The sequence below is a fragment of the Monodelphis domestica genome, chromosome 2, assembly GCF_027887165.1.
Source record: "Monodelphis domestica isolate mMonDom1 chromosome 2, mMonDom1.pri, whole genome shotgun sequence".
Lineage (NCBI taxonomy): Eukaryota > Metazoa > Chordata > Mammalia > Didelphimorphia > Didelphidae > Monodelphis > Monodelphis domestica.
The window spans coordinates 183,982,394-184,009,908 of record NC_077228.1 but is presented as its reverse complement, the minus strand read 5'-3'; the positions used below and the strand labels follow the sequence as shown (position 1 = coordinate 184,009,908).

At 38.5% G+C, this 27,515-nt stretch overlaps 1 protein-coding gene across 1 annotated transcript in view; it reads left to right on the top strand.

Annotated features, from left to right (window-relative positions):
• The window catches only part of ANKFN1 (ankyrin repeat and fibronectin type III domain containing 1), a 587,864-nt gene that overhangs the window by 428,195 nt on the left and 132,154 nt on the right, over positions 1 to 27,515 (top strand). Inside the window, exons 6-7 of the mRNA XM_056816551.1 lie at positions 12,170 to 12,364; positions 14,349 to 14,462. Coding sequence (XP_056672529.1) covers positions 12,170 to 12,364; positions 14,349 to 14,462 — 309 coding nt within the window. The remainder of the gene's footprint in view (positions 1 to 12,169; positions 12,365 to 14,348; positions 14,463 to 27,515) is intronic.

Sequence of the window (27,515 nt, the reverse complement as noted above, 5' to 3'; positions counted from 1 at the left end):
CAAAAGCGGGAAGAGAGTCAGGAGGAGAACATGGGAAGAAGAGTTAAAAGGCAGGTTACAGCAAACTTTTATGTACAATACATAAGGATGCCATGTGGATGAAGGGAAAAGGATTCTGGGAGATGAAATCCAAGAGTTCAAGATTTCTAATTACACAAAAATGAGTGGGTGGAGCCAGATGACTCTTGATAATTCTTTCAAATTTCTAAAATTGTGACATGAATCTGCCTCTCTTATCTTCTAATCCCCAATGTTTCCTCCTGTCTCTGGTCTACCACCTCCCTCCCATTACCAGACATTATAACATTTTGTGCATATTAGAGTATTGGAGAAAATCTGGATCAGAGATTCTTAAATTCTTGATTTCCAGGAACCTTTTAAAAATATCTTGATAACTGTATTTCAAAGTAATTGGTTACCACTGAAATCCTATGCAGTTGATTTTATGTATTTAAAAACATTATTCGTAAAAGGGGTACATATACTTCTCTAGGCTGTCAAAGGGTTCATGGCATTAAAATGGATTGAGAATCTTTGATCTAGTCCAATTCTCCATTTTACAGAGAAAGAAAGTGAAATTGATGAAAGTAAAATTAACTCAAATTCAGACCCAGATCCTCAAATGTTCAACTCCATCCTGTTTGCACTAAATCATGTTATCTATGAAGCATGTCAATGAATTTGTAATCACTTGTAGCTGCTCCTGGGAACACTGATCCACCAAAAAAGCTTTATGGTTCAGAGCAGGAAGAAAATACTAACATGACACTAGAAAGTGCTGATAGCTATACACATGCTAACTTAACCACTTCTTATTTCATGCAATGAAATCTGACAGTATTGGGGAAGTATAAGAAGGTGGCCATCACTGCTTCTTACTCTGTCCCTTCTTCCTTCTGGAGCAAGGAAACTGCCATCTATCCTTCTCCTCCAATTATGATCCTTTTTATCACAGGTTCATAGTTATTTCTTTCTCCTATGATTATTGGTTCCATGGCCATGTGACACTCCATAAGTTTGAGATTACTGGCTTTGGGAAGGGGATGAGTTCTGTTTCTTCCCTTAGGGTCTAGCTTCTTCCTATTTGCTTATCTCACAGCTACCCCAACTGAGGCTCTGCATTCCCTCCTAACTCATAAAGAAACCAGAATAAGTCCTTCTTGGGTGACTATACCAAGGGTATCAGATGATCATAAATTCAGAGATCATCTAAGTCGAACCTCTGATTGTACAAATAAAGACACCAACGTCAATAAAAGTTAAGTGACTGGCCCAGGGACACATAGCTATCAAGTGACAGAGGGAGGATTCAAACCCAGATTCTTTGACTTTCCAATCAAGAGATGATCTGGAATTCCTTTCGAAGGCAGTCATTGTTTTATACTTGCACCTTTAGCATGTCAGTAGACAGATTGTATTGCTGTTTCAAGCTTGATTAGACAGTCTCTCAGATTTGGCTGAGATTAACTTGGTTATTTCTCCTTATCTGATATAACAAGAAGAGATAGAGCTTTGTCATAATTGAGAAGGATTGTTCACAAGAACGTGACTTTCCTCTTAAGACAGTTCCCAAAAATGAACTCCAGAATTTTTTTTTTTATCAAAGTCATCACCATTGGAGAAAATGAGTCACCTCCTAAAATGAGTCCTTTCAAAAAGGATGACAACTCTAAGTTCTGGTCTCTCTGTTTAAAAAAAAAAATCAATCCCATGATTTTATAGTCACACATTTGAGACGTTGTCAAGACAACGATGTCAATTCAGTGGAAACAGAAACTGTTTGGATAAACATATGGGTGGATTGACAGATTTTTCCCCCATTCTTCAACCCATTGTTTAGGCATCGTGTAGAGAGAGTCCAAGTCAAAGTTGCCTCCTCTGAAAAATGAATATGGTAGGCGGCTATCTTGTTTCATCTTTGAGTAATTCAGATTCACTGGTTAATGTGTTTTTGTTATTGTTGTTCAGTCATTTCAGTCGTGTCCAACTCTTCGTGACCTTATTTGGGGTTTTCTTGGCAAGGATGCTGGAGTGGTTTGCCTTTTTCTTCTCCAGTTCACTTTATAAATTAAGAAACTGAGGCAAACAGGATTAAATGACTTGTCCAGAGTCACAAAACTAGAAAGTATCTGGGGCCAGAATTGAACTTACATAGATGAGTCTTCCTGACTCCAGGCCTGGCACTCCATTTACTGTGCCACCTAACTCTGTTTTAGAATCTCAATAAATTACTAGAATCTCTGGTATTCAGTATTCATTTTTATGTAATCCTCTATTTGCCCTTTCAAGTTTGGTAAAACCTGGGTCATCAACAACCCTCTCTGATGTCAGTTAGGCTTTTTTCAAATATTACTAATATTAATAGACACATCCAATCAATTTATCTTTGTATATTGAGAACTTCCTATGTTCTAGGCACTCTAGTAGGGATACAAAGAAAGAAACAATCCCTATTTGTGATGAACTTACATTCTTTTGGAGGATGCAAGTACATCCCCTCCCCCAAATTCTGTAGAATAAAGAAAAAGCAAAAACATGCAAATATATCCCAAAAAGTTCAATGTAAAGTCATTTAGAAGGGAGGACTGTAGTTGGAGCACTGGGAAAGTCTCCGTGGAGAAGATGAAGTCTTGGGCTTCATTTGAAAGTAAAAAAGTTCAATGAGGTGGTAGAGAGAGAATGCATTCCAGGCATGAGGGACAGCTAGAGAAAAAGCATGGAGATCGGAGCAGGAACATGAGGAGTATGGAGCAGAGACTCAGTCACATTTGGACGGATCTCAGAGTTCAGGAAGAAGAGTGATAGCCACTAAGCCTGAAAAGGTAGGTTATGCTCAGATTGACTGAGCCTTTAAAATCTAAACAGAGGAGTTTGTATTTTATATTAGTTGTTGTTCAGTTGTTTTTCAACTGTATCTAAATTTTGTGACCACATTCAGGGTTTTCTTGGCAAAGAAAAAATTATTTGACAGACAAACAGGGTAGAGTGACTTGCCCAGGGTCACACAGCTAGTAAGTGTCTGAGACTGAATTTGAACACAAGAAGATGATTCTTTTTTATTCCAAAGTCTGAAGCTCTAGCCACTGAGCCACTTAGTTGTCCATTTGATCCCAGAGGCAATAGGATCTCACAGGAAGTAGTTATGTAGGAATGACATGATCAGATCTGTGTTTAGGGAAATCTGTGTTTGAGGAAAATTACTTTGTCAGCAGAGTGTAAATTGGACTAAAGTTGATAGAAACACAAACGGGGGAGAACAATCAGGAAGCTGTTGCAATTATCTAGGTGAGAGGTAGAACGTGGAGAATTGGATTTAATGAGAAATAAGAATAACAGCATTCATATAGCACCTACTATATGCCCTGCACTATAAACATCTAATTTTATCCTCATTATAACCCTGGGGAGTGAGTGCTATTATTACTCCCATTTTACACTTAAGGAATTTGAAGCAGACAGAAATTGTCTAAATGTCACACAACTAGTAAATGTCTGCAATAGGATTTGAACTCTGGTCTGCCTGACTCAAGGCTCAACTCTATCTACTCTATCAACTACTCTATGCACTACACCAACAAGCTGCCTGTGGTTTTATACACTCAGAGTCAAAGAATTCCATAAGTGGAAGGGAGCTCAGTGCCAATCCAAGCTAATTCATGCACCGTTATAACACAGTCACCAAATGGCTGTCCAGACTTTACTTGGACCCTCCAATAAAGAGAATCCCACTTGAAGCAGTCCAATCTACATTTAACTAGCTCTAATTGTTGATAAGTTAGTTTTTTCTTACATCAAACCTAAATTTTCCTCTTTGTCTCTTCCACTTAATATACCTACTGTCTCATATAGTCAAATAGAACAATGTTCTGTTTCTTCCTCCACAAAGCAAATGTTAAAATACTTAAAGATTGTTTGAAGCAGCTAGACTATACAGTGGATAGAGTGCTGGGTCTGAAGTCTGGAAGCCTCATCTTCATGACTTCATAGCTCTAGACAAGTCACTGAACCCTGCTTGCCTCAGTTTCCTCAATTGCAAGATGAGCTAGAGATGGAAATAGAAAACCATCCCATTATCTTTGTTGAGAAAACCCCAAATGGAGTCATGAAAAGTCATATACAACTGCAAATAATTGAACAACAACCAAAGAGTTATATCCACCCTGAGACTTCTCTCCAAAATCTTAAACACCCTCATTTGCTTCAAATAGTCTTCTTATATCATGAACACAAATTCCTTCACCATTACCTTATTTAGCCCATTCTATAATTTACCAATTTCCTTCCCAATCTTTGGAATCTGGAGTTCTTCTGATGGGGTCTGACCTAGGGAAGAATATAATCTACTAGTCTATTACCTCCTAATCTGGAAGCTGTGTCTATCCATGAGGTCTGAGATCATGGACATGAAGCTTTCTTGGCCACCATATTACACTCTTGTGCCATCTAGAGCTTAAAGGCCACTAGAAACTCTAGGTATCTTTATAGATAAACATCTATCTAGACTTGCCTTCTTTGTGATGTCACCCACATCCATTCAATAAGCCAGTCTTTCTCTTTTCCAGTGCATCCTCTGTTCTTCCATCAAGATGATTTTTCTAAAACACAGATCCAAACACGTCACTTCCCTATTCAATAAACTCCAGTGGTTCCTTATTACCAATGGGGTCAAATATAAAATTCTGCTTTGTGTTCAAAGCCCTTCATGACCTGGCCCCTTTGTACCTTTCATCTTACATATTATACTCTTGGACACGCTCTGAGATCCAATAACATTCACTTTACTGTTCCTCAAAAAACTCATCCCATCTCCTGACTCTAGTTGGCTGTCTGCCATGCCTGGAATACTCTCTCTTCATGTTCACCTCCTGGTTGCCCTGGCTCCTTTCAAGTCCCAGCTAAAATCTCATTTTCTCTGAGAAACCTTTCTTGATGCTCCTTAATGCAAAGGCCTTCCCTCTATTGATTTATCTTTCACTTCTCCTGTATATAACTTATTTGTACATCGTTATTTATACATTGTCCTCTCTGTGATCTCCAGGAAAGCAAGGGCTATCTTTTCCTTTTCTTTGTACACCCAGCACTTAGTACAGTGCCTGGAACATAATAGGGACTTAATACATGCTAGCTGAGTAAATGACTATCCTGTACCTGTAAAACTGATTTCTTGAACCAGAATGTTAAAACTTTACATTTTATCCCTATTGAGTTTCATCATATTAGATGAAACCTAAGTCTCTTGCCTATCAAGATCTTTTTGGACACTGACTCCATCGTCCAGTATATTAGTTATCTCTTCTTGGGTTACTGTCATTGGAAAATATGTTTGCAATCTATGCTTTTATCTAAGTTGTTGTTTTTTTTTAAGTCCCTTCGGTGAATTATAGTGAGTAGCACATGGCAGGCTTTTCATATTTGTGACCCATGGGGAACAAATTTAATTGAATAGGATATTTAACTTCCTTGCACCCCAGTTCCTCCATTCACAATTTGAAGAGACAAAGACATCGCTAACCTTACAATAATAACAATAACAACTGCAATGATAGCAAGCATTTATAATAACAATTTAAAGTTTCTAAAGTGCCTTGCAAATATTACCTTGATTGATCCTTACAATAACCCTATAAGGTGGGTGCTGACATTAACCCCATTTTACAGATGAAGAAACTAAGATTTTGAATACTTAAGTGATTTGTCCTACATCACATACATAAGCAACTTTCCAGGAATGATTTGAATGCAAGCCTTCCTAACTTCAAGTCCAACACTCTAGCTCCATTTCTGCTAGAAGAATTGGAAGACATCCTAAATTCATAGTTCTAAAATGAAGATAGACCTTAGATGTCATCTAACATTCAATTTACAAATGAATAAACTAAGGCTGGGAGAAATTATTCCATCTGACCAGCATCCTAGAGATAATGCATTTCTTAGCTTGAGAACCTTTTTACCATTCCACACTCTCATTTCTCCCACTCTTTTAAAAATCTTAGCCAGAGTAATTTTACTCCTCTGCTCTTAATGGAAAATACTATTTTGTCATATTTTGCCTCTGGTAAATTTCTGGACCACCAGTAGATACTATGTAGGGCCCAAACTCAGCGATGCTTAAGAGTGGAAAGCCGAGGAAGGGTTGGGGTTACAGGCACTGAGTTAGGCCCTTCAACTCTGCTGCTAAGGGAATTCATTCATCCTTAGTACATTCCTTATCTTCATGCTCACAGGCGAGGTCTCTGTATTTGTCTGCTTTGCACACTGAGTTCCCCCTGCCATTAATTAGCTCCCTGGGTCTCAGTGACCATGCTGTTGGTCATCTAACACCACAATAGCATGAAGGCCACGTCAGGAGTTGGGGAGGGGTCCCTGCCCCAGCCGCCAGCCCAATCACCACCCACTCACAGACCCTCTATTGTACTGGTGAGGAGGGCAACACAGAAGGGACTTTACTGGGCTGGAGGGGAGACAAACAGGAACGAGGCAGGGAGGCCCCAGCTTGGAGGTTTCCAACTCTTGTGAGACAGAAAAGGAAAGAGGCGAGTATTGGGGGGGTGGGAGGTGGAGATGGGGGGAGGGCAGAGCATAAAGTAGGAAAGAGGCAGAGCCAAGAAGAAAAGTAGATGGGCAGGACAAGCAGTGGTAGAGAAGGCGGTAGGACTTTTCCATTAAACTGAGCAATCCAAAGTCTTACCAAAGCCAGTCTGAGGGGAATGCCACATGTGTCCATTCTCCAGTTCCTATCACCTGTATGTACTCCATTACATTCAGGGGTTTTTAAGCCATTTTTCTTACTGACAAGATTTTAGGTTATGTGCCAAGCTACTGTGGGGTTAATGAGAAGCAACTGGTTTAGGATTCTTTTTTTCTTATTGGTATGTGCATTTTTTTCAATTACATATAATGAGACAACGGTTTGATGGGTGAAGGCTAATTTCATCTAAGTCAAGAATTACCAGTATGGAAACTCCCTCCACTAATTCAGAGAGGCAATTCTCAATAACTTACAGAATTAAGGGCACTGAGAGCCCCAAGGGTGACTTGGCAATGGCCACAATGCCCATGTAGCTAGTATATGTCAAAGACAGGACTTGAACTCAGGGCTGCAGACTCCAGAGTTAACACAATCCAGTGGTAAGAGCATGGGTTGTGGAGTTAGAGGCATGGAGTTCAATCCTGGCTTCTACAACCTGTAATTTCTCCCAGCATCTGAGACTTCTTTGTCCTAGAACATCCAATCATCTGAAGCTTTGTCATCCTGAAATATCCCTCTCTCCCTCCTTCCATCGATGACTGCCTCTTGAAGCCTCCATTCAAATATTACTTCAGACAGGAACTAGCTGTATAACCCTGGTCTGCCTCAGTTTCCCCATCTAGAAAGTAAAAATAATCATAGTAATTATTCTCAGGGTGGTTGTGAAAATAAAACAAAACAATATTTATAAAGCATTTTGCAAACCTTAAAGCACTATGTAAATGGGGGTACTTGTTCTTTTATGGAGGGGCTCAGGCTGAGCAGCCCTCATTCCCTTGGAAGTCCTGCTACTAACATTTCAGACTTAAAAACTATGGCCCTACAGCAGATACCTTCACTCTCCTTGCATCCATTTCTGAGCCTCCTCTTGTGTATTGTCATTCTCCATCAGAATTATACGTCCCTTGAAGGCAAAGACTGTTTCTTTTTGCTCATATGTATATCCCCAAATTTTAGCACAGTGACCGGTCCATAGTAAGGACACAATATGTGCTGGTTTTCTTCCTTTCTGCCCGACATTAGGTAAAGTCACTTAAGACTTCTAGGGATTTGTTTCCTCATCTACAAATGAGGAAACTGGTATAATACAGACAAAGTAGACCCAGAGAAAGTACTGAGAGACCAGCCCTATAAAGAAGATAATAGAGGTACTGCTAATCATCTGTCTTGTTGAGGAAAAGACTGAAAGTCAGAATCTGCAAGCTTTTTGCCTACACTTACTAAATGAGGCAATGTGGTACAGTAGAAATAGCATCCCCTCTGAGACCAGAAGACCTGGGTTTCCATCCCACCTCTGACACTGTGACCTATGGGACTTTGGCTGTCAGAAACATCACCTCTTGGGGCCTCCGTTTCCTCATCTGTAAAAAGCAATGATGTGACTGGATGGCCTCTAGAATTCTGAAGCTATAGAGCTATGAACTGGAATTAAACATAAGTTTCATACACTTCCTAGTTGTATGATCCTGGGCAAGTCACTTAACTCCAATGGCCAAATCCTTGCTGCGCTTCTGTCTTGGAACCAATATTTAGTATCAACTCTAAAATGGAAAGTTAGAGTTTAAATACACACACACACACACACACACACACACACACACACATATTTACATTTGTAAAACACATTTAAAATAAAGAGAGAAAAAGTAGAGTAAATGAGCTCTGAGGTCCCTTCAAACTCCAAATCTAAAGCCAACTTCTCTTTCCACTCTACCAAACTGCCTCTCAAATCTGATCTCAGTGGGAATATACTTGTATTATATATATATATATATGTGTGTGTGTGTGTGTATATATACATACTTATATACATATATATGTATTTAAGGTGGTGTCATGGCATTTAAAAAATCATTTATTAAATGACGCATTCATTCCCTAAGGTATGTGTGCAATCATGTAATTCCACCATATGTACACACATCTAAGGAAAAAAAAATCACTAGATGGCTTAGCCAAAGGACAATCCCTCCTTTTCTATACAATTTGGGGAGGGGAGGAGTGGGGATAGAGAGGGGGCTGAGAGTACAGTTACTGGGTCAATTCATCAACCAGAAACTGGTGACATGCACTCTGACGCCGAACCCGTGTCTAAAAATACACAAATGTATACGGATTTGTTTGAAACTGCCCAAGCCTATATTTAGGACATTCCCAGTAAGGCTATAATGAGACTGTGTTCGAGACCTTCAGTCACAGCAGACTCTACCATTAATCTGAAGTTAGTTAAATTAACAACATTTAGGACTGGCTTGTCAATCTCCGTGTTCCAGGAAATTGCACCTTGAGGCTACTAATATTGCCAATTTTTCCACAGGAGTGTGTGCGGGCGCGTGTGTGTATGTGCATATGTGTGTGTATGTGTGTGTATTTTTTTTCCTTCAGACCCTCCGTGTGCATACACCATTACTGCTTTCTTACATCCACAGCACTTATATTATCATTTATTCTGGCCTCCTTTAGCCTTCCCGAGGGACTTCACATAGTGTAGCTGCTCAGTGAAAGAGTTTTTTAGCTTTATATTTATTTGTTTATTTTTCTGTCATGGCTCATGACTGAGGCTTAAAAAAAGTGTGACGGTATTTAGAGTGCGTGATTGACTGCTGGAGCAACATTCATTAACCATGACAAATCTGCGGGAAAACACAGTCCTGAGTGTTCTAAACAGCAGTTTAAAAAAAATAAGAAAGAAAGAAAGAAAAAGGAGGAAAGAAAGAAAGAAAGAAAAGAGAAAGAAAAAAGACTAAACTAATTTTTCATTGACCTCATCTGTAAATAAATTTAGTCTGATGGTGGGCAGGAGCAATCATAAATTAGTATTCATTTCCTGTAATTAATGCAAACATGACTATGAACCCAGAGAATATGAATATATAACCACCTAATTTCCATTTCAAAATACAACTTAACAAATTTCCACTTGTTATCATTATAAATTTCAGCACCCTGCCCACCCCATAACTGAAAGAATGGAATTGCTCTCTTTCACTTGGGAACATCTTATTTGGGTCTCGGGAGCCCCAGGGGTCATAGAGGCTTTATTTGAAAAGGTCTTATTTGCTCATTGGGAGCCACAGGGGTCACCTTCCTTCGAAGGTGTCAAACTCAATCCCAAGACCAAACTTGGGGAACCTGTTTCTAAAAGTCCCAAATGATTCGCTTCATCTTTGTGATTTTTCTTTCGTCTCCATGACATCACACCTGTCTTTTCTCCCCCTTTTTCGAAGGGAAAATGAGGACTAGTCTTCTCAGCTGCTTGCTAGTGGGATTTCAAATGGCTGTCCTTTGAGCAAGGATTCTTAAGCCTTTTTTTGGCCGTGGACTCCTTTGTCATCCTGCTGAAGCCTATAGACCCCTCCTCAGGATGATTTTTTTTGAAGGCATAAAATAAATTGTGTAAGATTTTTTTAAATTATACTAAAATAAAGATGTGATTTTTTTTCACATCCAAGTTCATGGGTATTTGAAATCTACCCACAAATCTTTTGGGAGTCCATGTAGCACTAGTTAAGAAGTCCTGCCGTAGAAGATAATCATCCATATCCTTTCTCATAAAGTATAAACATAGGGTTACCATCACCTAATATAGATGAATTTTTTAAACCCTTACCTTCCATTTTAGAATCAATACTGTGTATTGTTTCCAAGGCAGAAGAGCAGTAAGGGCTGATTAATGGTGTGAAGTGAATTGCCCAGGGTCACACAGCTAGGAAGTATCTAGGGCCATGTTTGAATCCAAGACTTTCTGCCTCTAGGCTTGGCTCTCAGTCCACTGAGTCACCTCTCTGCTCCCTATCAACTAAAATCATTTTGAAATAGCATCAGTAGCACATTATAACTGGCATAAGCTAATGAAAGTTCCATAATTTTGTCAGGAGGGTTGGGAAGAGGAGGGATCCTTGTGTGGAAAGGCTCTTTACCAATTCAGATTATAACTCATCTATAACTGAGCAGTTAAGATCTAAGAAACTGCTTGAGGCACATAAGAGTTAAATGTCATGTCCAGAATCATATATCTAATAAATGCCAGAGAGGGAGTCCTGACTCTAAATCCTATACCCTAACTATCCTATGCCATGCTACCTCTTATTAATTCAGGAAATTTCATTGCAATTAATTATTTATTTCATTATTTAAATCATTTAATTCCACTCCCCCATATAAAACACTTTTAAAACAATGTTCCTAGAGAACAAACAGCTCCTTATAAGGCCATTTCATCTAACACTGTATTTTTGGAAATCAAATAAGTGAGGAATATGCTGTTTTGACCCCAATATTTAAAATCTTAGTAAATGTCACAAATAGTGTTTTATTTTACTAAGATAACTAATCAAGAAATACAGATCTCATTTTCTCCAGATGCTTTTAACCACTTAGAGAACCATAAAGCTTCCTGCCAATATGGCATCATTCTCCCCAAAGAACAAAGACATTCGCCATATACCCAACCCTAACTGATTTCTAGCTGATTTCTAGCTGAGCCTCAGCCCACTATCTACTGGGCATTTCCACCTGGCTGTCCTATGGACATTTCAGCCTCAACAAGTATAAAACAGAACTCATGATCTTCATCTCTCACTTTTGCCCTCCTCCAAACTTCCTTATCTACTGTCATCCTTCATTTAATCATCCAAGATCACAGCCCCAGATTTGTCACTGACTCTTCCCCTTCCCTTACTCTCCAACCCCTGACATAGTCAAGCAGTTACCAAGTCTTATGATTTTCCACCTCAACATCTCTTCCATTTCCCCCTTCTCTTCATCCACACAGCCATCATCCTACTTCCAGCTCTCTTTACCACTTACCCCCCCCCAACATTGCAATAACTTTCCTGCTTTTATTCTTCCCTCTCTGATCCATCTTCCATACAACTGCCCTTGACAACAGATCTATTCATGTCAATCCCTTGCTCAAGAATCTTCACTGGTTCCCTATTGACTCTAAGATAAAATACAAACTCCTTGGTGTTTAAAGTCCTAAACAATCAGGTTCTAGCCTCCCTTTATTCCATGCCTCCCCTTCATCTTTTCTTTGACATTCCCACCAAACTGACTTATTTACTGATTCCCACAGTTGATTTTCCATTCACCGCCTCCTAGCTTTTGCACAGGCTGAACCCCATGCTGGAATACCCTCTCTCCTCAACAGTTCCTCTTAAAATTTCCAACGTCCTTGCCTGCACAGATTAGTTACCTTTTCTGATCCCTTTAGTTATTAATGCACAGTCTCTCTCACTTCAAATTAATGTGTATTTACTCATCTATTTATACCCTCCCAGTATAATGTAAGCTTCTTAGGGATGCAGGGAGTAAGGCTGTTTTTCTCTCTTGGCTTTGTGTCTCTGGCATCTAGTACAGGGCATTGCCTATAACTGGCACCTAATAAATGTTTATTAAATTGAATCTCTTTCCCTTTAGTCATCAGCCTTGAAAGCAGGTCAGCACATCTCAACACCTTGGTCCAAGAAGCCCAGCAGAGGGTGAATGAGCTGTCTGCCCAGGTGGAGAATGAAGGATTCAGTATGGACAGTACGGAGAAAGAGAAACAGTTGAAAGCTTGGGAGTGGAGATACCGGCTTTATAAACGCATGAAAACAGGCTTCGAACATGCCAGTGAGTAGTAACAAACTTCCAGACTTGAACAGCCACCATCTTTGTTTCAGACAACTAGTAATCACTCTTCCTTCTTTGGTGGACAACCCATTCAGAACAAAGAAGATGGGAAAATGGAGCAGGGTCGGGTAGGTGGGGGGAGAGTCCTCTTGCTCCATTTTCTTATTAATAAGGTCCCATGTCCAGAGACGTGTGGCTCCAGTGGGTCCAAGGTTTGACACACTCTTCTGTTTCATCTTCCTCCCTCCATGAGGTTTAGAAATGCGCGAAAATGGGCCTGTTGACCTGGTTAGCCTTGTGACCTAAAAAAAAAAAAAGCGAGTGGGGAAGGGAAGGGAACATGGTTTTAAAAAAAAATCTTTTGCTTCAATTATAAGACCTCTGGTAAAATCACAAGATTTTTGTTTTCCACTTTCTACTGTACTTAGTACTTGTTAAGATTAGATATGATGGAAATTTCACCTCTGTTAAATGTGAGACAACAAAGAAATATAATCGTCAAATTTATTAATTTTGTCTTATTTTTTCCCACTTCTATTCTTGAGGATAATTATTTCTTAACATAATTTGTCTCCATTAAAGTTATTAACATGAAACTTTTTCTGAGACAATTCCGCAGATGAAACTCAAACACACTTGAGAAAATCAAGGGAGTTATTAAGAATGCAGATATTCTTGCTTAAATAGTTAGTCTTGGTATCTAATTGTAAACAGAAACCCAATTCATTTATTTGTTATTTATTCTTCTTGACTGCAGAGGTTAGCCAGAGTTTTGGCTTTGGCTGTGATATACACATTGACACTCTACTAAACCTAATAGACTAGATGGTCCTGTTCCTGGAATCTGGATGACCTGAGTTCAAATCCTACCACAGATATTACTAGTTGTGTGACTCTGGACAAGTTACTTAAATTGCCTCAGTTTCCTCATTTATAAAATGGGAATAATAATACCACCTGTCTCTCAGGTTGTTGTGAGAAAAATAAAATAATATTTATGAAGTGCTTTGCAAATCTTACATTGATATATAAATGTACTTATGCTATTATTATTCTGGCAAAACTTTCTTGGAGTATAACATCTATAATGAAAAGTCGATGCATTCTCAATTATTCATTTAGCTTGAAGCTAAAGCAATAAAAAGTGTCCATCAATCAATCAATAAGCATTTATTAATTACCTACTATATAACAAACACTGGCTTAGACCCTGGAATAATACAAAAAAAAAATGAAAGTTTCTAATCTCAAAGAGCCTACAATCGAATGGGGGAAAGAATAAACACATATATGGGTATTTATAAAACATAGCCGAAGAAGATACAAGGTCATCTTGGGGGAGAAGGTACTAGAAGCTGGGAGTCTCAGGGAAAGTTCTGATGTAGAAAGTGGCATTTATTATTTTAAAAAATAATAAACATGGGCATCTAGGTGACTCAGTGGATGGAGAACCAGGCTTGGAGCAGCAGTAGGTCCTGGGTTCAAATGTGACTTCAGACACTTCCTAACTGTTTGATCCTGGGTAATTAACTTAATTCCAGTTGCTTAATTTCTTAATATCAATTCTAAGCCAGAAGGTAAGGGTTTTTTTAAAATTATGAATAAAATAATAAATATTAGATGGTGTTTCATAACCACACTTATTTCTATCTCCCCCACATTTTGTATAGCACTGACACTTAGTAGGTAGTTAATGAGTGGGGGGGGGGGGGAGTCCCATGAATTTTCTTGGACTCTCTCTTGAACTCGAACAGGCATTATTATTTGCTTTGAACATGAGGTACACTGGACAAAGCTCAATAAGACCATGGTAGCACTGAATGGTGTCCAAGCAGGTCAACTAGACTCCTAAATGAGAATGTCCAAAAGGCAGAAGAGACAAAGGCTTCTGTGGTGTGTGTTTCAGGGCACTCTTTGAAGAGGGGGGAACACTGTTTGAATAGGATTTGCTCTGAAGGTCCTTGTGTTTTCTCTTCCATCCCAGGACCCCCCGAGGTGCCAACCAATGTCTGTCTCATGGTAACCAGTAACACATCACTCACTGTCACCTTTCAAGAGCCTCATAGTGTCAACGCAGCTGTAGTGACCAAATATAAAGGTATTGAATTTCAGACTTTTTTTTCCCCTTCGCTGATCCTTCTGAGGAGAAAAAGATGGGCTGTTTAGGCATGGAGTTGTCCCCCATTCTGTTTGTTTGTTTTCCTGGCTCCTAGAATCTTCACCTATGAATGGGGCTTCAGTGCTGAAACATTTCCCACTGGGTGTAAAAGAGTGACAGGGGCAGCCTAGGAAGGAAATCAGTAGATGAGCCCAGACTCTGAGTCTTGCAGATCCCAGAGATATTTTCTGCACTCGCAGTGGTCAAGTGTGAGCAGGGTAGGTCAGAATACAGAGCCAAGCTGAGCTGGCTTCCTGGGCCAGGCCACAAGGTAGACTTTCTCAGGGCATAAGCCACCATTGCCCTCTTCCCCCTTCCCCTGAGAGAGCAGGCTACTGGCTGTAACCCTTCACTTTCCCTTCTCCTAGCCCCTATCCTCACTGCCCTCCGAGGGAAGCCAGCCTTGATTTAGAAAGACCTTCCAGACTACAAGCATTTATTAAGTGCTTATGCTCAGTATTATAGATACGAAAAATAATCAAAAAATAGTCTCTGACCTCAAGGAGTTCACAGTCCAAAGGGAGGACAATATGCAAGCAATTAGGTATGACCAAGATATGTATGAAGCAACTTGGGAATAGTCTCAGAGCAAAGGCTATCCAATCCAACAAACATTTATTAAGTGCCTACTATTATGCATACAAGTAATACAAAGAAAGGCACTTTGCCCTCAAGGAGCTAGCAATTTAATTGAGAGAGACAGCACATAAAAGGAGTCCAGAAAGCAGGAGCAGATAGGACACCTGGGGGGATGTGTATAGATTGTTGTTATTCAGTGGTTTTCCCTTATGTCTGGCTCTTGGTAGCTCCATTTGGGGATTTCTTGGGAGAGATAATAAAGTGGGTGGTCATTTCCTTCTCCATTTCATTTGACAGATGGGGAAACTGAGGCAAACAGAATGTAGGTCAAAAGGAGTTAGGAAAGTAGAAGCAGTTAGGACACCTGAGGGAGGGATCATGTTGGGATGGAGGAGGTAGTACATCTTATTCTATGGAGCTAAAAACAGGTAGAGGGACTGACAGGAAAAGGAAGAACTAAGAATGGAATTTTTGCCCTCTAAAAAGGAAGGCATTGTGATGAGTTTAGTGTTTTGCCCTCCAGACCTCCAGTGTGAAGGGAGAAGAGACTGAGGGAGATAGAATTAATCAAAGCTTCAATTAGAAGTATAATGATGAGATTCTAAATGGAGCTTATCCTGAGAAAGGCATCTTATTCCAAGGAGTTGAAGCTTTCTGGGTTTATCTGTGTTTTTTGCTTAGAATGAATGTATTTTCCCCACCCCTAGAATGCTCTTTTTCTACACCTCCATCCATTGAGATCTCTAGCTGTCCTTATCAAAAAGGTCAAGAACCACCTCCTACATAAGACTTTTCCTTATTCTCCAGTCTTAGTATCTTCCCCTAAATTGCTTCTATACATTTTGTATTTACTTATCTTTGTACATACAGTTCCCTTTCCCACCCCCACATCCCCAGTAGAATGGATTTTCTTTATAGTTTTTGATGTTTTAATTTTCCGAGTACCTTTTCAAAAATGCTGAACGTTGAACCTCTATCCAGGCAAAATGGTTTGGACCAACCATCCCAACCAGCCTCCACTGGAAAAAAAAACTTGATTATAATTAGCAAAGAAACACTAGGAAAACACCCAGTCTAGAAAGGGAAACTGAGACTCCTGTTAGTTGACTTAAAAAAAGAGCAGTGAATTCATTACCTTCTTTGTTTGTGTCCATTCTTCTGGGAATGATCATGGTAAAACTCATTGGATAAAATTAAGGGAAATTATTCAATGGGAGTTGTGAGTGTTTGAGGGCTAAATCAAGTTCAGACATTTCTTAAATGTCTACTTCTTTCCTCCTTTGCGCTTTTATAAAAGCTAAAATAGTTCTGGCTAAATAGATGTTACCTTCTTTCCTGTGTTTTATTTGTGAGTTCTCTGAAAGTCATAATTTATCCAAAAGGTTAGCTCTTACATACTCCAGTACTATAGAGTATAGAGTCCAATAGAGGATAAGCTCCTTGAGGGTGGGGGAATCCTTTGTTTTTGACTCTGTATACCCAAAGCCCAGCCATCAAGTCTGGCACATAGTAGGAATCTGAATGAATGAACACCAGAGAATTCCATCAGCATTTCCATTTTAACACTTCTCTCAGGAGACTTGTATTTAACTTGGGTTGAAATAGAGGGGTCACAAACAAGTTCCATTAGTGACTTGAGGGGATTAATTAAGCATTATGAATAGAATTGTCTGTTACATTATGCAGTGAATTTCCTTGTGTTAATTTATAAGACTATAAATTGAGTCCTCAACCTGACAGACCATTCATGAGAGTTATTTAAAATAGATAACAAGCTTCTGGACTCATAGAAACAGCGTAACAGTTCTGAAACCATGGATTGATCTAGTCTTCTAATATAGGATTATCAGCAAAGTTACCCTGAGACATGGCTAATTATTTTGTTTTCCTCATTTTTTTCCAAACAAAAGGGGAAGAAAAGGAAGGAACAATGGAGAAATCCACTGAGTAAAATTGCAATTATCCAATTGGTTAGAGGGAAAGCTTAACCAAGCAGTATTTGGGGTTTGGCAAAAACATCTCACACTACTTTCCAGACTTTCTGGGTTCAGCAAACTCCCAAGCCTATTTGGTCAACCACTTTTTCCCCTTAATGCTTAAGCTTGTGTGTGTTTGTAAGAAAAAAAAATCTGATCCTTCTGTTTCTCATTTGTTTACACTCAACTCATCAATGAGCTATTTGGTAAGAGGGAGAAGATATCCAAGAAGCTTTTTAACAGCACCTTTTTTTATAAGCCCCCTCCTTCAGACCCGGAGCTGTGTGCTGGGCCAGTTGCCAGCAGTACTTGGGTCTCAAGAGGTTCAAGCTCAGCTTGAAACCCAGAAGGCTTCACTATGCCAGATTATGCTTCCCCCCTACTACCCTACCCCCATCCCAACCTGACTAACTTCAGCCCATTGATGCTGTGATGTGAAGTTACAGGAGGAAGAGTGCTACTGCTGGGTCCTAGTCTCTTCCTTGGCCCCAGCAGTTCCATGGCTCTTTGGTTCTCATCTCATCAATTTGTAGGAGTTGTGGAGCCAGGGCTAAAGCTGTTTCAGATACATGACTGCTTTGGCCAAGAGCCTCAATTTATGCCTTCTCACTTACCTTAGGTACATTCTCTGTTCCCACACAGTTGCTGAAATGGGATGTCATTTGTTCTCCTGTGAAGGTCTGTTGATTCTAGGCCTGTGACCAAAATACAGTCGGTCTATCAAAATGACATTTTGCTCCTCCTTACTGGAGCTTCAGAAAGGATTCCTCTTGCTGGTTATGTTGTTGACGCATGGAGTGTCATCTGGTTTGCATCCCCTGGATGGGTTGTTTTCTAGATGGTTTGGGTTTTGTTTTTTCAACTGGGAATACTCATCATTGGAGATTTATTAATGATTTGATTCTGCAGTAATTATTGCAATGCAATAACTATCAAAACCTCCCAGCAAGGGCAACAAGCAAAGTCTGAACTGGTCTGCTTTCTCAAATTATCTTTTAATGGATTAGATCCCCCCAGATCTAATTTCTCCTCTCTAGAGCTCTCAATAGCCAGTATTTTCATTATTCTTCACCTTGTGGCAAAGCCTTCAAAATTTTCAAAGCTCCCATTCTTCCACAAACTATGAGGACAGCATAAAAGCTGGTCATTCATTTAATTGCTTTCCACAGTGATCAGACTTGACTCTCTGGTAGTCATTCTTCCAATTACTATACTAGCCCTTCCCTCCAGTTCCTTTCCCATTGTGGGGGTGGGACCATTATGGAATAGATCAAGATGATTCCAAGGAAAATTCCTGACAAATTTTTCTCCTGGGAGAGGAGGCTCCCATCATTGTAAAAATGCCAGTGTCCTACAAGGAGATTTTGAGCTTGGCCTTGAATATTGGCCTTAGGGCATTCAATCAAGATATTTGAGGGGAAATAAGACTTAATGAACCAGATTCTCCTAAGTTTCCCCTGGCTGCAAATGATATCTTTGGAAAGCTGCCTTTGGGCTTTCAGACCCTCTAGGCCACAGCATTACCAGTTGCTGTTGTGGCAAGAATTGTGAAGACAGCCAAGGTTCTTCACCACCCAGATACAAATTAGGAGGTACTTTTTGACATTTTCAACACTGCCTGTTTACTTCATTACATGAAGAGTATCTCCCATAGCTTCCAGGTTGCCAAGGTACAGTAGAAAGAACTCTGACTGTGAATTCAAGGAATCTGAGTTCAAATCTCACTTTTTATTCTTTTGATCTGTGTGAACTAAAGCTTATCTTTAAATCATCCTGAACCTCAGTTTGCTCATCTATAAAATGAAGAAGTTGTACATAGTAGCCTCTGAAGAGCCTTCTAACTCTGGATCTTTGCATCCAATGTAGAATTTTAGCTCTCACCCAATATTTTCATTCCCCTGCAGCAGCCATTGACCACCAGCTTGGAACATAGGACCTCATTCATTCTCTATAGGACATCTTCACACATCCTACCAATTATCTTGCTTTCTTGATGCTCCTGCTATTCCCAGAGTTGTTTGAAGAGGTCTAAAAGCTCTCACCTTACCAGTGACCACCCCCTTCTCTATTGTTTCTCTCCATTGTCACTATTGTGTTATTCTTTCACTTCAGTCATGACTATGACCCAATTTAAGGTTTTCTTGGCAAATATTCTGGAGCGGTTTGACATTTCCTTCTCCAGCAAATTTGACAGATAAGGAAACTGAGCAAACAGGGTTAAGTGACTGGCCCAGGGTCACACAGATTGAGGCCAGATTTGAACTGACTCAAGACCCAGCATTCTATCCACTATGCCCCATTTTCACTATAATCTATCCCTAAACTATTCCATGCCCTTGACCCAATGCCTATTGTCAATATAACGCTCTGAAAGGCTCTTTTCCTCCAGGGTGTGATGTCATAGAGAATTTAGTCAGTCAGTCAATAAATATTTATTAAGTGCTTAATGTGTGCCAGGCACTGTACTCAGAGCTAGTGATACCAAAAAAGACAAAAGGGAGTCCCTGCTCACAGTGAGATCACAGTTCAGTGGCAGAAACAACATGGAAACCACTATGTTGAAATGGGAAATAATCAACATTAAAGGAATCAGGAAAGACTTCTAGTAGAAAATGAAACTTCACCTGTGACTTGAAGGAAGCCAGGCAATGGGGATAAGGACAGAAAACTTTTCAGGCAGGGGGAAGAGTCCATGAAAATATCCAGAGTCAGGAGATGGAGTGGCTTAGTCAAGGAATAGCAAGAGGCCAGTGTCATTGGATTAGAATATGTGGTGGGGTCGTAAAGTGTAAGACTGAAGTGTTGTGGAAGAGGGTCAAATCCGACTTGCTTTTATCCTGGCCCACCCATTATCAAGAACCTTCATGATGCCACATTTCATGTATTAGCTTCTTGGGTTGAGTGGAAGCCATCATCAGGTCTTTTTACTTGACTTTATTCTGAAAACAGGATTTTGGTATCTGTGCCAGCACCTCCTCCAACTCATCACCATCTCCTCTAGAGCCCCTCAGTCCCTACCCCTCACTCCTAGACTGTAGCTAGCTGGTTAACTTTCCAGAATAAAGTACAATTGGCAAGAGAGGAAGATTTAAACCCAGAACAGTATCATTCTACATGAGACCTAGCAACTGATCAACCATTTTTCCATCTGAGGCACCCATTCATAGGCTATTTTACTTGATTTTGATCTGTTTTGTGATTTTGTTGCTTTTCGACACCAATGAATTTTTGCCCCTTTGTCAATCTTCTTATTCAGTCATTTTTTCAATCACATTCAACTCTTTGTACTCTCTTATTTGAGATTCTTGGCAAAGGTACCAGAATGGTTTGCCATTTTCTTCTCCAGCTCATTTGACATGTGAGAAAACTGAGGCAAATAGGGTTAAGCAGTTTGCCTAGGGTCACACAGCTAATAAGATCTGGATCAGATCAGATTTGAACTCAGTTCCTCCTGACTCTAAGCCCAACATTCTATCCACTATACCACTAGTTGTATATTCCTAGTTAAAATCTCTTATACTATGACTGTTTTGGACCAAGGTAGGTGTTTCATATAGGATTAACCTTAGACAAAGCTATGAAATATGGCTGAGTTTCACCTATGATGATAATCCAACCTTTGACAACAACAACAACCTTTAACTCCCATTGGCACTCCACACCACTTCTATCAACATCTCTATTTTCCCACTAATCTCTTGTTGTCCAGTAATTCCCAACATGACACCCCACTCAGGTAACTTTACATAGCTTAGGTCCTTTATCTTATCAAAGCATATCTGTGGAGTGTCTTATCCCTTCAAGGAAGCTCACCACTAATGTAATCATTGCTAGAAATAAGAATATTGTAAGAGCCAGTTTCCAAACAGTATTTAAAAATAAAGCATATAAGAATAAAGATTTCATAAGAAAATGTCAATAATTGTGATCTTTTCTTTTCTAAAACATTAAATATTAAATAATTTTTTTATCAAAATACTGATTAGCTATGGCATTTTCAGTATAAGAATAGGCTCAATTTTCTTCAGTTTTCTGCAAAGTTTCACCAATCCAGCTTTTGTTTTGGAGGTGAGTATTGCATTCCCCTCAGACCCAGTGGGTCAACATTTATGGGTTCTAATGATATGATTTAGACCCCAAAGTGTTCTAATACCAAAATACTTTTGGAAATTGCTGACCTGTGTCGTTTTATCATCCTTCCTTGCCAAAATTTGCATTTTAACATCTTTAATCTACTGGAGTCTTGAAGTGACATAGAACAATGGATAGAAGAAGTAGTCCCTTGGAGTAAGGAAGACATGAGTTTGAATCTTGCTTCTGATATGTATGACTCTGGGACAGGAACTTATCATGTATTTACCCCAAACAAGTCCCTAAGGCTTAACTATTACATCAGAGATAGGTTTCAATCTGTTCTGATGGATAAGTTCCCACAATGGGAGTTGCCTGCCACATGAAATCACAGATCCTTTATTTATTGCAACAAGAAGAACAATTAAAATGAGAATTTATGGCAGGGATAATTAGGGGGAATTTTTGTAGAGTCTCCAAATTAAGCCATTAAGAGAGCTACTCATAATGTTCAGGGCAGCTCAGTCCACTGTGTGGATTTGAAATTTAATATACACCATTTAAGCTTAATCTGCATTATCTGTATTTTCTTCATCTGTTTTTTAAGGGTAAACAAATAGCAAAACAATAAATTGAGACCCGATTTTTTTTAATATTTGCCAACTTCCTAAGTATAAATGCTCATACTGAAAATTTAACAATCATTTCTAGTAACCTGGCTTCAGCATGCCTCAGATCACTGGCCTTAAGAGTTAAAGGTCCTGTGTTCAAATTCCATTTCTGATGTTAATTACCTGCCTGAGCTTAGACAAGACACTTCAATTCCCTGGGTTTCCTTAAATGTAAGATGGGATGGAAGGAAAGGAGACAAGATCTGTGGTCTATAATCCCATTTCTCTCCATTTTGGTTGTTGGTACAATCCTGGTGTGTCTATGCACATAGAGGTTGTTGATGACTACCTAGGGAATATGGTAACTTTTGACCCTTGCTTCCCCAAGCTGTCTACTACCAATTAGGAAAGCTCATATAGGCTACTACTATCAATGATATTTATACTCTCCTTATTGGCCTATTCTCTTGATCTTAGGCATTTAGGTTTTTGAGGTAGCCAAGTGATAGAAACAGTGATTAGATTATTGGCTTTGAAGTCAGAAATAATTGAATTCAAATCTGGCCTCAGATCCTGTGTGGACTTGGGCAATCATAACCTTCTCTCAGTCCCAGTTTCCTCATCTGTATAATGAGGATAAAAATAGCACCTACCTCAAAGGGTTGTTACAAGGATCAAATATGATAACATATGGAATGCATGTTTAAAACCTTAAGATCCTAAATAAATACTAGCTATAATTTTTTTCAATCTTATTTGGTCACAGAATCATCAAATGTTAGGGATCATCTAGTCCAGAGGGGGCCAGATTTTCCACAGCAGCCCACACTATCCAAACTCCACATGTGAGCAGGTTGCATGAATTTAATTAAGTCATTAACTACAACTAATTTCAATAGCAATCTAATTGATCCAAGCCTGCTAGAATAACACCTGGAAATAATCAGTTACACAACAGTAGCAGTAGGCAAGTGGTTAGGACTTAATGGTAGCTAATTAGTGGAATTTTTCCTCAAAAAAATCTCAGTTGGCTGTATCCCCAGAGTCAGGTGAGTTTCATATGGCCTCATGTTAGACACCTAAGGCCAAATCCAAACCCACCCCTATATTTTGTAGAGAAAGACACTGAGGCAGAGTGTATTTGAAGCAATGCCTTTTTTATTTATTTGTTTGTTTACCTGTAACATTTAAAACATTAAGATACTCAATTGTCTCACTCACTCCCCTCCTCCCATTAGAGAAAGCATCATTTGACAAAAAGACATGTATATAAAAAACTATGTCTTAATTATTTCTATTTATCACTTTCTTCTCTGGAGGTACACATACCCAAGTCTTTCTTCAAAGACTATTTCTGTTGCTTTTTTTCTGTTGGTTTTTATTTCACTCTTCAAAATTTCATGTAGTTCTTTCCATTTTTTTTCCCAAAATTAACCCATTCATTCCTTTCAAAGCAGTAGTATTCATCACAACCACATACCACAACTAATTTAGCCTAATTCTCCAATTGATGGACACCCCTTCAATCTCTGGTTTTTTATCACCACAAAGAGAGCTACCTTAAATATTTTAGAACACATAGTTTCTTTTCCTTCTTCCTTAATTACCTTAGGGAAAAATCTAATGGTGGTATAGCTCGGTCAAAAAGTATGCACAGTTTGACTGATAACTCCTTGAGTATAATTCCTTATTGCTCTCCAAAATGGTTGGACCATTTCACAGTATATCAATAGTGTCTTAGTGTCCCCATTTTTCCACATTGCATTCAACATTTATCATTTTGGCCTTTAATCATTTTAGCCAATCTGATTAATGTGATATGATATCTCAAAGTTTGTTTTGTTTCTAATTAATTTTAAATTTGCCTTTCCATCAGCCCTTCTTGATGATGATTTTTATTGCATTATGGTCTGAAAAAATTGCATTTATTATCTTTGCTTTCCTACATTTGTTTATAATGTTTTTATGCCCTAGTACATGGTTAATCTTTGTATAGATGCCATGTACTGCTGAAAAGAAGGTATATTCCTTTTTATGTCTATTTATTTTTCTCCAGATATCTTTTAGCTCTCATTTTTCTAAAATGTCATTCACTTCCTTTACTTCTTATTTATTTTTTTGGTTCATTTTATCTAGTTCAGATAGAAGAAGGTTGCCATCTCCCACTAGTATGGATTTACTCTCTATTTCCTCCTTAATCTCCTTTAGTTTCTCCTTTAGAAATCTGAATGCTATACCATTTGGTGCATACGTGTTAAATACTGATATTTCTTCATTATTTATACTGCCTTTCATCAAGATATAATTATCTTCCTTATCTTTTTAAACCAGATCTATTTTTGCTTTAGCATTATCTGAGATCATAATTGATACTCCTGCCTTTTCTGTCTCAGTTGCAGCCCAGTAAATTCTACTCTACCCTCTTACCTTTACCCTGTGTATGTATACCTGCCTCAAGTGTATTTCTTGTAGACGGCATATAATAGGATTCTGTTTTTAATTCATTCTGCTATCTGCTTCCTTTTTATTGGTGAGTTCATCCCATTCACATTCACAATTATGATTATTGTCTGTGTATTCCTCTCCATTTTTATTTCATCCTTTGATTCTGCCTTTTCTCTTATCCTTTTTACCGTTCCCTCCAACTTTTCACTTTTAGTCAGTCTCCACCTTTCCCCTCCATAATGTAACTCCCTTTCTACCACCTCTGTTCTTATTATTCCCCTTTTATTATAGTGCCTTTTAAAAGACTCCCCAACCTCTCCCTCCCTTGTATTGCTCCCCTTCCTACCAGCCCATTTATTAACCTTCTACTTTGCTATAGGACACGTTAAAATTCTCTGCCCCAATGGATGTGATTGTTCTTCCCTCTCAGAGCCAATTTCAATGCATGTAAGATTTAAGTATTATCTGTCTCCAACCTTTTCCTCCCTTTGATTGTATTGATCTTCTCCCACCTCCCCCATGTGCTTCTTATGAAATATATATAAATATATCCCATTTTATCTTTTTTTTCCTATTTCTCTTAGTATTATCCTATTTTTACCCCTAGTTTTTTATATTTTTTTGACATATCATCCTATACAGTTTGTCACTATACCCTCCAAGTACACTTCTTTTAACTACCCCAATGATAATAACAATTTTTAAGAGTTACCAATATCACCTTTTCTTACAGGAATACAAATCATTTTAACTTATTGGGTCCCTTAATTTTTTTTTCTTTCTTAATTACCTTTTGGTGATTCTCTTAAATTCTGTATTTGGGCATCATATTTTCTGTTTAATTCTGGTCTTTTCTTCAGGAATGCTTGGAAATCTTCTATTTTATTAAATGACCATATTTTCCCCTGCAAGAATATAGTCAGTTTTGTTGGGTAGTTGATTCTTCATTATAGACCAGTTCCCTTGCTTTCCGGAATATTATATTCCATGTCTTCTGATCCTTCAGTGTGGATACAACTGGGTCCTATGTAATCCTGACTGTGGCTCCATGATATCTAAATTGTTTCTTTTTAGAAGCTTGTAGTATCTTTTCTTTGGTTTGGAAGTTCTTGATCTTGGTTGTAACATTCCTGGGCATTGTCAATTGGGGATTTAATACAGGAGGTAATCTATGGATTTTTTCAATCTCTACTTTACCATCTTGTTCAAGAATATCAGAAAGTTTTCTTAGAACATTTCCTATAGAATGATATCTAGGATTTTTCTTTGGTCACGATTTTCAGGTAGCCCAATAATTTTTAAATTGTCTCTCTCCTGGATCTATTTTCCAAATCCCTTGTTTTATCAATGAGGAGTTTTATATTTTCCTCAATTTTTTTTCATTCTTCTGATTTTGTTTTATAGATTCTTGCTGCCTTGTGAAGTCATTCACTTCTAATTGTTTGATTCTAATTTTTAAAGACTGAGTTTCATCCCTGACTTTTTGATCATCCTTATCTTTTTATCTATTTTTCTTTGTAAGTCATTGTTTTTATCTTTTGCTTTCTTTGCCTCATTTTTGAGCTGGTCAATTCTGGCTTTTAGAACACTCTTTTCTTGTTTTATTACATGTGTCTCTGTTTACAGCTGATCTATTTTGCTTTTTAAGTTCTTTTCCCAATTTTCTTCAACCTCTCTTAATTGTTTTTTGAATCGTGTTTTGAATTTTTCTAAAGCCTAAGTCCAATTCACTGGAGTTTCTGAGTTTTTGCTCAGTGTTCCTTAATCCTCCTCCATTCCATTTGTTCTTTGTACATTACCTGAATAGAAAGTCAATTGTAATTTCTTTTTTCTTTTTCTGTTGTTTACTCATATTTTTTTTCCTTCTTCACCTCCCCCTTCCTTATTGGCTGTATTCTTGCTCCTCTGTTTATTTACTAGATCTGTGAGTTTGGGCTTTTCTGCCCTGAAGGGGTTTCTTCTCTGCTCAGCTGATTAATGAACCTGTTGTATTAATGTGCCCTGAGGCCATATCTTCCCCAGCTGCCAGCAAAGGATGAAAGTGAAAGTGAAAGTGAAGGTATGGAGACTGAAGGTAGTTACCCTTGGTCCTCCTCTCCATTCCTCTCTGCCAGCCACCTCCCTCCCAAATACCAGGTTAGAGCCCTGAGCTGCCCATGGTAGTACCAAGGTACTCCATTGTGGTTGCAGCCTTTGTTTTGGGATTCTAATCAGTCAGATTTCTACCTCAGGTCTCAGTACAGTAGGTGGGGGAGGAGTGTTAAATCTTCCGCTTATACCTGAGATTTTGACTTTATCTGTGTACCTTTCAGGTTGCATCAAATAGGAGAGACCTGTGGCTCTGTCTTGTTGTTGATTTTGGCTTTCTGTCTATTTCATACATTAGTTCTTCTTGTTGTTTATTAGCTCTATGAGACTGAGCTTTTCTGACCTCTGGAGGCTTCTTCTCTGTGCTTTTGAATCAGAGTTGTTTTGATTTGTATTTCTCTAATCAATGATGATTTAGAGCCTTTTTTTCATATGGCTATATATAGCTTTGATTTCTTCATCCAAAAACTGTTCTTCATATCTTTTGAGCATTTATCCATTGGAGAATGGCTCATATTCTTAAATACTTGACAAAGTTCTCTTTACATTTTAGATATGTGATCTCTATCCAAACAAATTTTCCCCAATTTTTTTGTTTACCTTCTTATTTTGGCTACATTAGTTTTATTTGTAAAAGAATTCAATTTAATGTATTCAGAATTATTCATTTTACATTTCACAATGCTTTCTTATCTCTTGTTTATTCATAAATTCTTCTAACCATAAACCTGATAGGTAATATTTTCCTTTTAATGGGAAATTTATGGAATTTGGCATTAGGAGACCTGGAATCAAAACTTGCCCCAATCATTCACTTTGTCAAAGTGGCATTGATAGCCTTTCCACCACTTTGGTCTTATGATTTGGATATGGTCATACAATTAACATAAGTGGCAAAATTACAATTATAAATCCAGTCTCCTATTCTTTAGTGCAGAGCTCCTTGACTCCAAATGCTTCATTATTATACAAAAAACATCCCTACCAATCCATCAATCAATAATCATTTATTTTGCACTTATACCAGCCAGGCACTGTGCCGTAAGTGTTGAGGATACAAAAGGTAGTAAAAGACAGTCTCTCCCTTCAAGGAGCTACAATCTAATTATCCTTTAGGTTCTCATATTCCTTATAGGTGAAGCCACTTTGTAATAGAATAATTTGGGTATTTCCATAATACAAGCCTTTTGGCTGTTAAAATCTCTCTATTGAAATGCCCTCTC